This window comes from Eschrichtius robustus, chromosome 2, assembly GCF_028021215.1.
Source record: "Eschrichtius robustus isolate mEscRob2 chromosome 2, mEscRob2.pri, whole genome shotgun sequence".
In the NCBI taxonomy this organism is placed as follows: Eukaryota; Metazoa; Chordata; class Mammalia; order Artiodactyla; family Eschrichtiidae; genus Eschrichtius; species Eschrichtius robustus.
The window spans coordinates 105,585,178-105,604,147 of record NC_090825.1 but is presented as its reverse complement, the minus strand read 5'-3'; the positions used below and the strand labels follow the sequence as shown (position 1 = coordinate 105,604,147).

The following is an 18,970-nucleotide window of genomic DNA, read 5'->3' as shown; positions in this document are numbered from 1 at the left end:
AGAAACTTCAGGTTTTTCTATTTGTACTAGAACCCTAAAAGATCCAATATTAATAATATATTTTAAAGACAAGAGTTCATGCTATACATTTCAAAAACATCTCATTTACTATTCACCCAAAACTCTGATATTCCTAAATTTAAAAACGTATCACCACATATTTTTCTGTATTTAATCCCATCCCCTCCCCCAGAGTCCAGGGATATCAAGACCTTTCACAAATTGTTTTCAATCTAGGCCTCATGCAAATAATAATGGTAATCAGCAAAAAAGACAATCCAAGTACATTTTGCTACTGATTTTGGAAAATCAGAAAGACTATATTTCTCTGATTGGAACTTGTAATAATTTTCTTTCTTGTGCCTGCCCTACTTCTTAGGCAATGGAAGAATATATATAGCCTCTACATAGAAGCTACAAAGAAGTCTTTAAACCCAATTCTAAACATATGGCTGAGACAGCCTGAAATAATCATACGAACACCTGCTGCTACTTAAACAGTCTGTTTTCCAACATATTTTCACTAACAGCTTCTTGTTAGAGTAAAAGCATGCACTCCTATGGGCCTAAGAATGTGGCTGAAAAACACCCATGAAATATAAAGAATATTCAATGTTCAAGCCTATATTTCTTCATTTCAAAGCAGTCTATTACATGCTCAAGAGCTCAGATTTCTTGCCTATAGGAAAATCTGGAGAATCTTCTTTTCAAAACAATTTATTCTATTTTCTTTAACAGTCTCTTAAAGATCTCCACTAAAATCTTTAATTCATGCTAACAACAACGACAACAACAACAAAATGGGCCTCAATCATGGACTCACTTGGTGTAGATCAATAGTCCAAGTTCATTAATAGGAACTATCAACTACAGAAGGTACGGAAGGAATGAGGTTAAAATTTCAGCCTGAAGAATTCAGGTTAGATAGAGAGCAGAAACTTCTAATTTGAAAAGCTAAGCAGCATTGGCCTCACAAACAGACCGATTTCTTTCTCCAAGTGGTCTCTCTCAGTCATTATGAGACATCCATGAATTAATCATACTATTCATACTGTTTGTACTTGATTCTTTGGGACATTGCAACTTGATTTCCAGGTAAATTTAGGGATCCTCCACAAACCTGAGGCAGATGCAACAGGTCCTAGTGAAAAGATCGCTGGATTAGAAGAAGGCAGGGTTGTCATCCTGATCTGACACTGAGCACCTGGCTGAGCACCTCACTTCCCTGGGTTTTGACAATCACATCGTAAAACCAGGGGTTCAGAGATGTTCTTGGAGATCCCTTCTTACTTGGCATTCTGCATTTCTAACATACATTTCAGATGACTACTTCCTTCTACTCCAGCAGACAACACCTGCAGGAACAGGTTCAGACGAGCGTCGAGTATGCCATGGCCTACATCTCTGATATAACTCCTTTGGGGTAAAGCGAGAGGCCTGCGTTAAAATATAAATGTTCTTGGAATGAAATATCACATGAAGCTATTCAGATTTTCTTCAGACCCCTAGCAGTGTCCTGAGGTTCAGGTTGTTGCAATTTCTAAGACTTCCTCGCCAATTCTTTTCCCTCCCTATCCAGCAGCTTGTAAAGGCCTGCAGCATTATTTCTCCGTTCCATTTCTAGTGGAGAGCAAAGCGAATGAATGTCCTCTGTGTGTTGAACTGCCATCTAGGCAGTCCTACATTCCCATGAGCAAAACAGTACAACTTTCCACATGCGCTATGGGAATGAAAAAGAAACCACCCTAAATTAATGCTGCTTGAGTGAAAAAGTGTAATCTACCAGGCTCTATAGTACTAATTTAGCTGAACTAAATTGGTTTGTTAGAAGTAGGCCTGATGCAGTATTCCCACAAAATTTCACAGGCCATGTTAAGTGTTAAGATCTGAATGGCTTGGAGAGCAAAAGTGATAATCAACTAAGGGACCCTGGCCAAACACACGCCATTGGATGTGATGGGGGAGCTGACTCCACAAGCAAACGTGAAAAGTGTTTTCACTAATTTCTAGCAGCCTGGAAGGTTTCTTCAGTAAGAGAAAATGTTAAAGTACATGAGTTTCCTCTTCTGGACATTTGCTGCTCACCAATAGCTTAATTTGCAGGATGCTTCTCTGCTTTTAGGATATAAAAAAGCTCTTCTCTATAAAAGGATAATCAAACCATTAAGGATTCCAATTCAACAAATGTTTATTGAATAAATTCTATGCAATTCCTGCCCTCAAATTGCTCTCAAGAGAGGCCAGCACGTAAATGCTAAAAATAACCTGCTCTTACTTTAATAGAGAAATATATAGAGTTTGGGGAAAATCAAAGTGTAAAATTCACTATGGTTGAGCATTTCTCTTCAGTCTTGACGCTTCTCATTAGAATTATTCAGTCTCAAACTCAATGAAGAACAGACCGAATATAAATTACTTTTCACATTGATCAGCTACTGAGGCTTCCACTTAAGTTTACGGGAGAAGGGTTCTAAGCCTTTTCAACCCAAATTTCTTTTCTGTTCTTTTTCATACACTCTTTTTCTTTTCTAAACAATCTCTCTTTTTTACTTTTCATTTTTAATGATATTATAATCACACTAGAAAATCTGGAAAACAAATTTTTAAGAAGAGAGGGAGAGAATTGTATAACTCTTACCTAACCACACATAGCATTTTGCTGTACTTCTTTTACCATCCCTAGGGTTTTTAGTTTTTATAGTTTTGTTTTTTTGTTTTTATATTTTCATACTCATGCTATACACATAATTTTAAACCTACTTTTTAAATTTAAGACTATCATAAGCATTTTTCCATGTTAGTAAATAGTTTTCAAATTATGACTACCAAATACTCACGACTACACCTAATTTGCTCAATACCCACCTATCATTAGACAATTAAGTTGTTGTCACTTTTCAAGGGGCCACTTGCTGGAAGCTGTGTGCCCGCATCATGAAGGGAAATGTCTCTGAGAACTGGATGACTTCCTCTGGTCCTTAGGGCTGTTGTTTGAACTTAATTAGTACCTCTTGATAGTCCACACCTCCCTGTTCATCCGCAGCTGCTCTTAAAGTCACAGAATGGGAAGCAACCTTCTCGATTGTCTAGTCCAATCCCATTTTCATCACAAATAAGCCACACCGAGCTCCCAGTGCTAGTGGTCAGTCTAGAGCCGGTACTAACACCAAGACCCCCAGACAGCATCCTGTACCTCTGTCCCCTCTCAGATGTTGTAGAATATTGAAAGCTTCTAAAGCAGACAGTGAGTGGCAAACTGTGGTATAAAAGGAATCTGGTCCCAATTCTACACTATTTTCAGCATCAAGATGCAAAACCCTTTATCTCCTGCTTGTTTGTTTAATCTTCTCAAACACACTGAAAACATATCATCACTGTGATTTTAAACTACTAAGTATTGTCCAGGGAGGAACCCCAACAAGATTTAATTTAAGGTCAAAGAACAGGCGGGAAAAGCCATCATCACTTGGACACATTCCAAAGTGGTTAATTACATTTCATCTGCCTAAATTATCTTGTTACTTTAATCAAATATGGTAATAATTATCATTTCTTATCTCTGCTCGCTTCAGGAATGCAGCTTCAATTATTACCACTCCTGTGTCCCACCCCCAAGGGGTTGGGCAGAGAATGGCTTCTCTTCATTTGCGCCTTCTTTAGAAGAAACCCCATTAGATGGAAATACTTAAACTCACACAACAGGGAAAGGAGATGGGGAGAAGGAACAGATGATTCATGGAGTTATTCATTTTCCAAAAGGATGCTGTGCAGAATTCCTTTAATAACAAGCATCCCTTGTGTATTTTAAATGATTTAATTTTCCTTCATTTCCTTTCATGTACAGCTTCTAAGAATCACAATTGCTGCATTAAAATGAGGCATACTTTTATTTGAAAATAAATGATTCAGTAGGTCTGAGGAGGGACCTGAGAGTCTGCATTTCCAACAAGCTCCCAGCTGAGGTTCCTGCCGCTGCAGCTCCACAGACCACACTGAGAAGCAAGGCTGCAGGTGATTCCGTGGCTTGGAACCATTGGTGACAGGTGGGTTTTAGTGTAAGGAAAACCTACAATGAGCACTACTTGGCCCTACTACCAGGAATTTTGTCCTTGAAGCTAATCTTCCTCTCCCTGTTTCAATTCAAGCTCATTTCAGTTTTTGAAAATACAGGAGAACCTGTCAGCTGCACCTTTATTTGATCATTTTAATTTATACTCCTTTTCTCCATTCTTGCCAAAACAATTCCACTTTTTTTTAACCTTTCTTCAAAGAATCATTATCTAGCCTTATAACAGAAAATGTATCAATAAGAAGATTGCAGCTGTCAATTTTTCTTTCTTGCAGTTTATAGGAAAAATACAGAGAGGAAAAAAATCTCCATCATTTTCCTATTTTTCCACACTGAATTTCTTCCCCATTAGTGAGTATTTTAGCGGTTACTCTAATCACCTGTACAACAGTGGAATTATATTAGGTTTAGAAATTAATGTGCCCCTTCTCTATCTCTCCCCCCCTCCCCACCCCCACTACTGATGTCCATATTTAGTCATTTCCTTTCCTACCAGAAGGTGAGTTTACTCCTCAACAATTATTCACTGAGCACATGCCATACGCAAGGCAGTGTTTTAGACATTGGGAATTTAAAATGGTGAACAGAACAATGCAATTATGTGTTGGTAAGTATGGTTAAATATTGAGCAAGAAATCAGGACAAAACGTGTACATCTGAGTGGATGCTGGATTACTTGAAGTCTTGGATTCTTTTCTCTTTGTAGCCTTTCCCTCGGGGAGCTCATCTGTTCTCTCATCATGCTGGAGACTCCCAAATCTATATTCCCAAACACTTTCAGGCCCATATTTCTCTTTTCTTTTTTTTTTACATTCATCCAGCACTTTTTATTTTACAAAACATCGTTCGTACATTATTTGATGCAAGTTTCACAATAAATCTTTGAATTGGATGATGTTAAGAGACTCATCCAAGATCATTGGACTTCTTAAGTGAAAAAAACAGGGCTAAGCCAATACTCGTTCTTATATTTCATAAGGCCTTTTTGTCCATGACGATTATAAGATAGGACAATGTCAAAACAAACTGGGGGGCGGGGGGGAGGAAGGCTTCCCTGGTGGCGCAGTGGTTAAGAATCCGCCTGCCAATGCAGGGGACACAGGTTTTAGCCCTGGTCTGGGAAGATCCCACATGCCGCGGAGCAACTAAGCTCGTGCGCCACAACTACTGAGCCTGCGCTCTAGAGCCCTCGAGCCACAACTACTGAAGCCTGTGCGCCGAGAACCTGTGCTCCGCAACAAAAGAAGCCACAGCAATGAGAAGCCCTCGCACCGCAACGAAGAGTAGCCCCTGCTCACGGCAACTAGAGAAAGCCCGCGTGCAGCAACGAAGACCCAACACAGCCAATAAGTAAAAAAAAAACAACAACAAACAGCACTGGGGGAAATATCTTTTTAATGTTTTGTTTAAATGAAAAGTTAAACATTCATCCAGGCCCATATTTCAAACTGATCATATCAATACAACATGATAAAACCACAATAATCTCTTCCCTGTCAAATCACCTCTCTTCTTTTTATTTTTCCATATGTGCAATGACACCTCCACTCTTTCACAGCAGGTTCTAAATCTCAGCCTTTTCTGCCTCTTTCACATCCATAGTTAATGTATTACCAAGATCTCTCGATTCTTATCTCACAGTACCTAACAAATTTGATTTTTCCTCCCATTCCAAAGCTATCATCCTCCAAGATGTTCAACCACCAATGGACTCTCCCTCTTCTAAATTTGATATGTTCTTATTCATGTATTCATCAATTCATTTTTATTACTTTAATCATATTTATTATGTACTTTGCTGGTGAAATGTTTTATGAGTGGTTCTGTGAAAATTATAAAGAGAATTAATAGGAGGTCCCTACCCTTAAATTCTATATAGCATAGTGAATAGCACAAATATATAGAACTTTATTACACATACATATTTCCTCTACAGCTTAAAGTTTCATAAGGCTACATAACTCTATTGATCGATCAGGAAAATATGTTTTTGTTACCCTGAATGTAATACTGCCACTGGAGATGGGGACGAGCCCTCACCGAAAACTAATGCTATGAGTGAGGAACCAGTGTGCCCCTAGAATAATACAGCTGCTGTGCTTGAAAGACTCTGAGCTTTGTGCATCCTACCAGTGGGTGACACAGCAATTAGAATGTTTACTCTGTGGTGTACTCATCATGATGCTGAGGGTGACAGGAAAAAGAGAACAAGAGTTTGATGTCATTGAACTTACAGCTATTACAAATATGTATTAATCTCTAGTACTTGACACCTTCTATTTGCTTGAAAAACTTGCAAGTGCAATGTTAATTTCGGATAAAGATACACACTTTCCTAGGAATGCAAGTAGCATGTGAGAGCAAGTAAACTGCATTTGACTGCACTGCAGTATCACTAAATGGTTTGTGCTGTTTCTGTGTTCCAAAAGGGACTATAAGATGACCTATTATTTTGTACTTCCTCTGTATTTCCTACTGCAAATCACCCAGATCTGGATACTACATCATCTGCTTTCATATAATCTATTCAATCTTGCCCTCCTCAATCCTGTACTGACTCTAGTTTTACTGGGCACAGCCCTTAGTGGTCTGCATGGCACTGGTTTCAAACTACCTTCCATCCTAGAACCCCACCCAATCACTGCCATCTACTCATTTATTCAGGTCTTCAAAGACATCTCAGGGGACAATACTTCCATGCAGCCTTGCCAGTTCCTCCAGAAATCATGTTTCCCTTTCAGGCCACCTACTGCACAATTTTTTATGCCATTCATTTCAACACTCTAGGATATTATTCCACACTGTCTTCCACTGCTCGCGCATTGGTTCCCATGCATAAGTCCAGTTCCACCAAATTATTGCAAATAGATACAGAGCAGGGAGAAGACCTTAGGGAGGTCATTTTAATCGATCTATTAATGTTTTCCTTGGTCTTACAACTGCACCTGTGTTAGAATCAGTATATCAAGTTTTCTTCACATAATATATATTCTCTAAGACCAAGGTGAATTATACTATCTAATTATTACATATAACTAATGATTTTTACATAAAAGTAATTTTATAATCTCTTCTCAAATTCTAATTTTATATATCGTACTGATAATGATAGTAAATAAAGGAATCTATCAGAAATTATTTCTCAGACTACTTTCAAAACCATTACCTTTCCCAGTGGCTACACACATTAGGGTCTTCAAGGTTCAGAGATGATGCTGTCCTGATCCAGGGGCATAACAGTATACAGATAAAGCCCAGGCATGAGTTCAAAGAAATAACCATTGTTTCTGAAGAACAGCCTACGAGAAAAAAAATCCAAATTAAAGATGCGTTAAAATGACCCAAACAGAATTCTTCTGAGTACATCAACTATTCAGTACCAGTTGTTACTAGGGCTGAAACATGCATCACGAGTCTTGGATTTAAGATGGGTCACCAGCTTTCATGGTCCAGGAGAGAGAGATGCTTCTTATGTTGTCAGGATGGCCACCATTTTGTAAATTACTAAAAACTGCAAATCATCATTAATTGCCACCATAACAAAAGACCTTCTCATCCATGCCAGCCAACATTAAAGGAATCTACCCAGACAGCTCAGAGCAAAACAGTCTTCCAGATTCTCTCACCAGGCATATTTCCCTTCTGGAAGAAGAGGGCACACAGAGGAATCTGGCCTCATTTGTCCTAGAGGATAAATAATGAAACAGAAGCTCCATTGACTCAAGAGAGAGGCACCTCAGGCTTAAACTGAGAGTCATTCAATAATTCATTCAATGTACACTGAATGCCCACTCTATCCTAGGCACCGTGCAAACACTGGACATAAAACACAGATCTAGTTCCTGTCCCAGCCCATCAAGATCTTTATAATTTAATAATCGTGATTTACATTTCTTATATTTAGTGCTTCTGTCTCCCCATCTGCTGAACAGAGACAAAACCAGCTGTTTTATAGAGGTTTCTACATAGGTGTATAGAAAAAAGTGTAAAGGTGTTTGGCGGTCAGTGTTAGAAAAAATGAATCTGGTATTACTATTGAGAGGAAGAAAGACCAAAAAGGAAAAACAATTAGCAACATATCTTCAGAAGAGTTAGGCCTGCAAAGGAGACAGAAGAAGAGGGAGGAGATGTTCCAGACAGAGGGAACGGAGGTGAGGGAAGGTCAGGCACACTTAGGGAGCTCAAACTAGCTCAGCTGGAGAAAGATATGGGGCGTATCACCATGGGTTTTATAAGACATTGCAAAGTACGTGAACCTCATCCGAGGACTACAGAGAGCTAGGAAAGGCTACAGGGTGACATTCGAAAGATCACTGGCTTCAGGGGGTGAGGGACCTGCAGGAGGAGACTATTAGAGGGAGGTCCGGTGAGACACGACTGCGAGTGAAATAAGGAAGTAACACTGGGGTTGCAGGGAACTGAGTGACTCTGGGAGTTTTTCAGGAGGTGAAATAGACAGGACTTGGTGATTGATGTGGGAGTAACAGCGAGGAGGGATGTCTGATAAGGCCCCTTGGGTGGAGGGTGAGCCCCTCATGGAGATGGAAGCACAGAAGCCCTCCTCCTTGGAGGCAGGGGAGGGCAGGGGTGTGGGGAACTTGGCCCTTAGTAAGGAGGAAAAGTTTGTCACACTATATAAAATGATTTTATATAATCATTATAAAAATGGACATAGAAATAGCTGATCCAGGATTTCCCTGGCGGTCCAGTGGTTAAGACTCATCGCTTCCAATGCAAGAGACGCGGGTTCAATCCCTGGTCAGGGAACTAAGATCCCACATGCTGTGAGGCCAAAAAAAAAAAAAAAAAAAAAAATCCATATACTAATTAAAAAGAAAACAAGCATTAGCCTGCTTGTTGGTAAACTAGTGAAACTAGTAACAACTGGTCAGATTATGGGACTAAGCAGTTATTTTCTGGGTGAGAGCTGGCATTTTGAGAAGTTGTACTAACTTTCCACACCATGAGGTTACCAGTTTTTGGTATCTGGGAACCAAATTCATTGAATAATAATTTTGTGGTTTTAAAAGGTAAGTTTATCTTAAAACAAACAAATAATAAACAACAATATGGGCAAACACCTAACCTTAGGAAATAGTTTATCCTTCAGATTCCAGACAACAGATTAAATGAGGAAGTATTAAGTTCTTTAAAATCAAGATTGTTATAAGCACAAGTATATTAAGTATATTATGACAAGTAACCTACCTCTAAATCCACAAAGGCTAAAACAAAAGAAAATGTTTGATTTGGAATAAGGAATAAACGCCATGGATTTGTAGGATAATTAAAAGATAGTGTAAGCCACTATGAGAGGTAGTGAAATCTTTAAGAGGGAGATTTCAATCATCATGAAATAATTTCAACATATAAAGCATAAATGAGTAGCCAAAATATTGCTTATAAATTAATTCAAATTACTGATGTTTCTCACAGGCTAACCATCATGAAGTTGTAAGATCTGAAGCTTAACATGATATAATTAAAGAAGCTATGCTACTTAACAGAAATAAATACAACGTAATGATGATGATGATGATGATAAACAATAACAGCTAACATTTCCTGACCTATTACTCTGTGCCAGGCACAGTGCTGAACCTTTTACGTGAATTACCTATTTAATCTGCACAGTAACTTACGTAGGTATTTTTATCATTCCAATTTCACAGTTAAGGACATGTAATATACTGTGATGGTTTCCTCATCCATCAAAAAAAGTAAACCTTTTATATTTTGGTTGTAACAAATAAGCATGGCAAATATCTCTCTGTCTCATTGCCTTATCTATGTCAGGTAAGTGTTCTGTTTCAATGAAGTGTGAAATATGTATCTTAACTTTCATTCTTTCCTAAAGACAAAACAAGAGCTGGTCAGCAGTAATCTGCCAACCACTCACAAACAATTACCCCAAATTGGAAAGTTTATATCCTGAGTGACCAACTCAGACTCAAACCATCCATTTCCCAATTAGAAATGTTTAGTCTGTAAAGTTGGAAATTGCTGGAAGCAATGAATCAAACTGCCAAGAAAAAGGATGAGGCTGTGTTCTCTCTCTTTTTTTAAAAAATAAATTTATTTATTTATTTTATTTTTGGTTGCGCTGGGTCTTCGTTGCTGCCCGCGGGCTTTCTCTGGTTGCAGCCAGTGGGGGCTACTCTTCATTGCGGTGCTCGGGCTTCTCACTGCGGTGGCTTTGCTCGTTGCAGAGCACAGGCTCTAGGTTCGTGGGCTTCAGTAGTTGCAGCACGCAGGCTCAGCAGTTGTGACTCATGGGCTTAGTTGGTCTGCGGCATGTGGGATCTTCCCGGACCAGGGCTCGAACCCGTGTCCCCTGCATTGGCAGGCGGATTCTTAACCACTGAGCCACCAGGGAAGTCCCTGTGTTCTGTTTTAATGTAAAAATTTTAGCGTTAATTTGGTATCTCTTTTTGTTTTGCACTTGATGCATGGCACTGTGAAGGGTTTAACCTCACGAAGGGGATGGCAGAAAAAAAAGAAAAAGCAGAATTTGGTCACCTCCTTATTGCTTCTGAAATTCAGCATACAGAACAATCAAACTGCACTGCAAAGTTGCCGGCGGCATTCACGGAAGGGAAAATATCAGTACATTTAAATTTGTATATATGCCACTCGGTCTCTTATTCCCAAAGCATTTTCCAAATCAAAATTAGAAAATTAACTGAGTTCTAGAATAATCTACATTAAAGTATAAAATGTTCAAAGCAAAAAGAATTGCTAAATCAAGAAGAAGGGATCGTGCAAACTCACATGAATTGATTAAAGCCATTTGAGAAAATAATTCATATGTTATATTGATACATGGTAGGGGGAGAAGACATTTCACAAATGTGCCAATGAGCTGTAAAGGAGTATAGAAATGCAACATTTCCCTATATTCAGAAACATGGGTGGTCCTTCCTTTTGTTTGTCTTGTCACTGATAGGCAATCAAAACAAGTGGGTAAGGCAATTCATATAACTTTTCCCTTTTTGATTTGTTTTCTTCTATAGGTTTTGATGAGTAAATGTGTGTACTTTTTTCCTTTGTGTCTGTCCTGAAGGAAAAAACTTCAATAAACATTTTTCTTCCTCATTTCTCTTTTAAGCTGTGCCAGCTTGTCTGACACTATAATCTTAGAGCGCAAATGAAAACAAAATACAATCTTTAAAAAATAGCATTATTTCAACTGAAAAAAAAAGGCAACACAGTGGTGATATGCTTCCTTGAAACAGACATTTTGAAAATATTCAAAACTCTAACTTGGATATTGAGCTACCCCTACCCACCCAGTCTTTGCCTTCAAATAATTTTCCTCATGGTTACGTTCAACAAAATTTTAAATGTAAAAAAATAAAGAGACATTTGCATGAACCCCCTAGTGCCAAACTTGATTGCATTCCATATCATTCACTTAATTATTATGGAAAAATCAAAACAGAAAATCAGTAGAACTGATTAGCATCGCTAAAGTGCTCCTATTAGAAAGAGGAAACACAGCAGGCAGAGTTAACTCTTACTGCCTACTGGGAAGGCAGGCTTTGCTTATTCTACTACAAAAACCTCAATAAACAATCAGGTTGAATAAAATCCTTACAATGGATGAGTCCGAGTTGTGATGACAGGGAGTAGTTTCGTTATCAGTGTGTTAGGGAGAAATAAATACTGGGGCGTTGACTTGCTAATTTATTTTTGCAACAACAGAAGGATAAATGATTCCAGACAATTCTTTCTGGCTCTAAAATCTATTTCCTTACTAGAATCATTAAGTGCACACATAGAAATAACTTGGATGCCCTTACCCATTGTTTTTTCAAGCTCACTACTCTAAAATCCTCTCACAGTTCTCTCGATGAAAAGTGATTTATTGATTAAGAACAGCCACATTCCCACAATTTCCCCTCTGGATACCAAGAGTCACCTAGTCTACTGATCACTCTATCACGTTATCTATAAAGGATGTACTAGCTTTACCTTGAATCACTCAGAAAGGCTGCCCAGATGTGCTGTATGCTTCCTGGAGCTCTGAACCTGTGAATAGAGTATCAAAGGTCCAGCTTCAGGGTAGTCAAGATGTCAAAAGAGTAACGCTTGCTGGTTGCCCCAAGAACAACCTCAGACGAGGACTTCCATGGGAAATACTACTTCACCGATAAAAGGAATCCCTGAGGCACTGTCCTGATTTCTATTTTCACCACCCAAAGCTAGTTATTCTAATAGCGTATTAATTTACTCAAGCATAACTACACACTGGAAGCAGTACAATGCTATCTATTTTCATCTGGGGATCCTCACATCATTTTGCTAACATCAAATACCACAACCAAGATATGCTTCTAAGTCAAACTAAATCATGTTGTAATGGCAGCCCCCCAGCATTCCTTGGAAGCTTCTAATAATAAAAGTTAAATGAGTGTGGCTATTAACATTTAAAAAAAGAAAAATATTCTCAAATCCTATTTTATAAACTTATAAGGATTTTATAAACAACCAAAAAAAATCCCAACACATTAGCACAAAGTGGGTGTTTAATATCAGTTCTGGCATTCACTGAGCACTTCACATCAAGCAAAAACTGGGCAAACCCCTGAGGCTGCCAGGCACTGAGATACCCTGAGGGGCTCACACCACACGGAGAACGGCCACAACCGTTGGCCGTCTCAACGCAGCAGGATGCAGCCACAATTAAGGATTAAGACTGAAAGAGCTGCTGGGGTAACATAGAGGTACAGCCTCACCTACTTAACCAGCCGCCCCACAGGTGTAATCTAGGTGGCATTAAGGGAGAGTTTTGGGGAGGCCATGGTCACCCGCTCATCATCAACTTTGGAAAGTACTCTACAACATCCCTGTAAATCCATCCCCTACAACATATGGAAAAAAGTCCACAAACAGTACTCACTGAGGATCTAAGTGCAAGCAACTGTGGGGAGTATTATGACTTATAAAGCATGGTCTCTAGCTTCAGTAGTTCAAAATCTACTAGGGAGGAAGATTATAAATAAAATATAATTATTTGTCAAATGACTCAATGTAGAAAGAATTGCCAGAGTTTTAAGAAGATAGAAAAATCGATGTGAGCAGTGAAGGCTCATGAAAGAGGTCAAACTTGAAAAGAAAGTTTCCAAAAGGAGAAAAACTAGAAATCACTGAGTGCCTACCTTGTACCTTGCACCTCACTTGCATAATCTCATTGGCTGAGATTAAATGTTTCACTTGAAATCAATTAAAACAGAGCAGTGATTCGAACATGGCTGGCTGATGACTGCAACATCTACGATCTGCCCTCAGCATCACATCAGGATTAAAGGAAGCCTTTGGGTAAATGAATATAATGGGGAAGGGCCACGAAGCAGAGAGAAAAGTGTGAATCAAGCCCTGAGAGTGGAGAGCAGGAGGTCTTGTAAGGAATCATGAGAAGCAGTGCTAGAAAGGAAGGTAGAGCTTCTTGATGAAGGGTCTGGAGCCCCAGGCTAAGGAGTTCAGATGGTTTTATTCTGTCAGCAGTGGAATACACTTAAGTCTATGAGCAGGGTGCATTATTTGATGAAAGAGGTGTTTTGAAGATTAACACAGAGTAGGTGTTCAAAATCCAACCAAGGGATTGCCTCCTGGTGGCAAAGAAAGTGAGTGGAGGTTAGTGTCTTCGGGTGTAACATGGGATCGCCTGTCCCAGGGTGGTAGCCTCAGGAATGGGAAGTATGCGAGAAAGCAATGAAAGAAAGAATTGGCAGGATTGGGAGACATACTAGAAAATAGGGTTGATATCTGGGAGGGCTGTTTGGGGTTTAAACCATTCTCAATCCCAGTTACATTTTCTTGGTTCAGTCTATTTTTATCTCCTACTGGGAAAACAATACATCTCTTCTTTATTAGAAAAAGACTTCAAACTTCAAAACTTCAAACACTACTTCTCATTCCAGAATTCAGTAAATAAAATTATATTTATTTTCCTAAACTCTCACAATTTAATATTCCTCAGTAATATTCCTACCTATTCTTCCCAACATGAAGATCTCTAATTTTTTTGGCCCATCCAACAACAACAACAAAAAAGCCCTTTATCCCTTTTATAAGATACACTCCTTCTTTCCCTTTTTCAACAGCTATGATTTGGCAGCACTAATTATACCCTATTGTTGTAGCCAGCCTCCCGGATGGCCTCCAATGAATTCTGTCTTGTGTAAACCCTTCTCACAATGAATAGACTTATGTACCCAATAGGATATTGCAAAACTGACAGAGTATAACTTCCAAACCTAGGTCATCAAAGGCGTTGCAGTTTCCATCTTGCTTTTTGGATCACCATTCTGCAGGAAGCCAGCTGCCATGTCATTAAGACACTCAAGCAGCCCTATAGAGAGATGGACATAGTGAGGAACTGAGGCCTCCTGCCAACAGCCATGTGAGTGGATCCTCCAGCCCCTGTCAAACCTTCAGAAGACGGTAGTCCCTGCTGAAATACCGGCTACAACCTCACGAGACCCTGAGCCAGACCCACCAACTAAGCTTCTCCCAAATTCCTGACCCACATAAACTGTGAGATAATAAATGTTTGTTGTTTTAAGCCACTAAGTTTTGAGGTAATTTGTTACACAGCAATAGATATCCAATATGCCTATATTTCAATATGTCTATACCAAAAATATTTTGACTTCCAAAATAGCTCTCAAAAATTCCCGCCATTTAGTTGGCATCTTCAGTATCAGTTGTACACAAAAGAAACCACCTGCAATGCTTCTGAAATCTTTTCTCTACATTAGAACTCCTGGCAAGAGCTCATCAACTTCTAATTGCACTTTGACTTATTGCGTCCCTAGAGGCATGACCTCACAATACCTGTGTTTTAAGGTGCATCTGCTGCTTTTCCACACAAAGCACTATCCCAAATTATCCTGCCATTTATCCTTAACCATCTAACATCTGACTATCCAGAAGAGTTGATCTGCTTCACAACTTGGAGAGTTCATCACATGATCTGTGCAATGTCATTTGTAAAATATTAAATGAATGGATTCTAGACTTTTCCATAAGTTAATTTTTCATCTACAAATACATGTTCCTTTATTCCTAGTCTTCTGTGATTATCTTTGATTAGATGGCATATAAAATTTAATTATTTCATTTTGTTAACTTTTTATTTTAAAACAATTTCAAATATATTTGAAAGCTACAAAAATAGAACAAAGAGTGCCCTTCACCCTGACTCACTAGCTGCTAACACTCTGCCACATTTACTTTATCACTCTCTATCTACATACACATATATAGGCAATATATATACATATTCTTTAACCATTTGAGAGTAATTTGTACATAAGCAAATACTTCTAAATACTTCAATTTACATTTTCTAAAAAGAAGAACATTCACCTATGTATAACCCAACTGTCTGAGGAAATTTAACACTGATGCTAAACTACCATCTAACCTATAGACCTAATTCAAATTTCATCAACTGTCCTAATAATGTAATTATTTTAACAATGTTTCACATAGACATTGTTCAAAGCCTTTGCTGAAGAACAAACATTTGTTTTCTCAATCAGCAGACATTGGTCAGGGACATTTCTGCCCTCCAAGAGTTTCTAATCTAATGTGAGAGCTGTATCATGTGGATAGTAATAACAAGGCAATAAAAATTATGATTAGGGTCAAAAGAGGTTACAAAATAAGTATGGAAGTTAAGAAAGTATTTCCAGCTGGAGAGTGGGGATAAGAGCATATTGAGGGCTGTGCTGGGTAGATGGAGCAGGGGAGGTTGGACCCAAAGGAACGAGTAGGAGCAAAAGCAAGAGAAAGCAGCTTCCCAGAGGGAAAAGCAAACGGGCAAGGCTGGAGCACAGAGTAGAAAATCAAGTGAGTAGAAAAGGAATTTTAGAGCCAGATCAGGAATGGCATTGAATATCATGGTTTAAGATTTACTCAAGGTAAAATATCCAAACACTTCATGAGACCTCAGGCAGTCCAGGAATAAATGTGCATAAGAAAAATGAACTAGAAAATAGAACTTGATCAGCCCAGAAAGAAAGGGAGACTACTGTTTTTTGTTTTCTTTCAACCAACAATACTAATTAAAGAAGCTGGACATTTCAGGTTTGACCAATCCCCTGACACAGTACAAGCAGGAAAAAATCCAACGGAAACAGAATGAATGACAAAATAAGGCAATTTCCTTTAGAAAGGAAAAGTCAAATTAAAGGGTAAGAGGAGAAAATATCAGTAGAATTCTCTGATGTGCAGCAGGATACTTTGAGTGTCATCAGCATCTTAGGTCTTTCCTTGCACACAGGGCTGGGGAGAGGACAGAACGATAACAGGAAGCCTAAGTATTTGCACAGTCCCTCTCCTCTCAGGCAGGTCCGTTTCAATGGTGCATGCTGCTATAGTAGGAAAGATGACGACGTTCATCTGCCCCCATCACTGGCATGACAAGGGGAACCTGCTCGTCCAACTCTAGGTCATTGTGCTAACCCTCAATTCCTGAGACACTCACCATTAGGCACAGCTGAGCAATCCAAGTCAAGCCTTACTTTCCTCAAAGATAATTTCTTAGAGAAGACAACAGAGGAACACAAACCCCATGAGGAAAAGAATTTCTATGGAACCAAGATTTTAGAAGAGTCTCCTGTCAGTTGCATCTATCTAGATTCTATTAAGGCAAACACACACACACACACACACACACACACACACACACACACACCTGTCTTACACACATACCATTCCTCTATTTTTAATACTTCATAACAGGCCATATAATTGAAGTTTTTAACATTCATTTCGCTCCCCCAAATTTTCCAGAGCACTACACATATCCTGGGTTCCACAGAGCGTTTGTGCTAAAAAATAGAACAGAAAGTTATAGTTTATGGTTTTATGGAATCCAGTCAAAATCCTTTCGTTTTATGAACGGAATAACTGAAGGCCCAAGTTAGGATGACCTGACCATGATCACGGAGCTAGTCTGTGGGTAGTCTGACAATAGATCACAGAACTCAGGTTTCTTAACTCCAGTCAAATTATTAATACCGCTCCATCAGGTATAATAGTCATAGTCTTCCTAAAATAATACTCCATCTGTGCGTTGGAGCCTCTTGAAATGCAAATTCATTCAAAGTTAGATTCTTCAAGTGACCAACCAACTTCCTCGTCAAAACTGAAAATGTGAATTAGAAAGTACATAAGGTATTTCCATGTTTAGACTGTACAGATGGTTCAAATAATCAATGACAGCGCAACTCCACTGCCATTCTTCCCAGGGTTACTCAGTTCTGAACCACTAATCCACACCAGGATGCAGAGTGACCACAGACATCTCTAGCTGCAGGCATTGCCACAAAAGAGTCTGGACACTTTTATCCACATGGTTTTAAGCCCACATGGGCAAAAAGCTTTGAAGATTTGAGAAAAAATGTGAGGGAATTGCTGAGGAAGTGTAAGTAGGCAGAAGGTAATTACTCAAAGCTGCACTTGGCAGGACATTCTGGAGAAAATGCTGGGGCTGCCATCTCTCCCACTTCCGCTTCCTCACCAACAGCATCTATGTGCAAATATAAGAAGCCACAACCCAAACCCCAACTTTATGACTCTTAAAAATAGGGCTTTGTTTTAGTAGATGAAGTGCCACATGCTGAAGCAGCAGCACCACTTCCTGTGGTATCGAGACAGACCTTTTATTCAAGAATTGACCCTGTCTGACCCTGAATAATAGTTTGAGAACAATCTCATATTGATAGGAAAGTTAAGAGCCATTCTCCATACTACTTCCTTCATTCACATTATCCATAACACTCTCTTCTGATTTCCCTGTATCTTATTTGTCCCTCTCTGCCATTTTTAGGAAAATCCAGGATCTGGATGCCATGGGGACAGGAAGGTATAGCGACTGACGTTCTAGTCTGGCTCAGTGTCAAACTTTGATCACTGATGGGTCACTGATTCTCTCTCGCTTTACTTCCTGTTCAGAAATATCAGCCAGGAAAGCAGGTTTAATGGCAAGGAAACTTAAAATGAGAGTTGTATTTTCCATTTGCCTTTCTTATAGACCTCCAGAATGCCTATGATTCATCGACTTCTGTGTGAAGATGACCGTTAGCAGGAAGCCGGTCCAGTATCCTAATTTCACAGACGATGATGCTGTGACCCAGAGAAATTACGTGTATGCCCAAAGTCACAAACCTATTTCATAAATAGCTTCTCCTTAGCCTAATACTGGACCAAAATGCAAGATCCTATCAGTTTGTCTTGTACAATATTATGAATTGCTACACACAAAGATAATAAAGACGAAATTACTTTTTTTTTCTGCGGCTGATGCCAGTCTTAACAGAACACAAATATACAAGTTATAGGCCCTGGGGTTCTTATAAAAGTTTAACTTTAAAATATTGACAAATGGCCAAGACTTTAATCAGGTAACTCGTGAATGCTCTTTCTCATTCCAAGGAGGAGGAGCTCACCATGAGTTATGTCCACCCAATCTCTGCACAGAAGGAGCAGAGTAGACACAGCCTCATAAAAGTTTTGCTAATGGCTGAGGCAAAGGAGTTGATGAAAGATAAATGGACATTCCCCCAATTCCTCAGCGCAATGATGCCTTTTTGGTTCTTTGTAATATCCTTGGTACTTAGAACAGCACCTCACAGAGAGGAGGGCAAAAGAATGAATGAAGAACAAATGAATGAATAAATAACTTTAAAGAATAATAAAGTATAGAGAAGAGTCAAGTATGTAGACTTGAATAAAGAATTTAAGTAAAGAAAACTAGTTTAAAGAAGAAAAAGGTTTGGGTCTGGTAGAACTTCTCCAGCAAGATTTGGAGTTGGTAAATTGAACAAATAAAAATCTGTTGAAAATACATATATTTCAAATTATGGGTTTTTCAAGAACTAATAATTT

The 18,970-nt window shown here is 38.9% G+C and overlaps 1 protein-coding gene across 2 annotated transcripts in view; it reads right to left on the bottom strand.

The window, feature by feature from the left end:
• MEGF10 (multiple EGF like domains 10) overlaps positions 1-18,970 on the bottom strand; it is a 370,667-nt gene that overhangs the window by 112,714 nt on the left and 238,983 nt on the right. For both annotated transcript variants that reach the window (XM_068535791.1, XM_068535792.1), the window contains one exon: positions 7,236-7,368. In XM_068535791.1, the coding sequence (XP_068391892.1) occupies positions 7,236-7,351 (116 nt within the window). In that variant the 5' untranslated portion in view covers positions 7,352-7,368. The remainder of the gene's footprint in view (positions 1-7,235; positions 7,369-18,970) is intronic.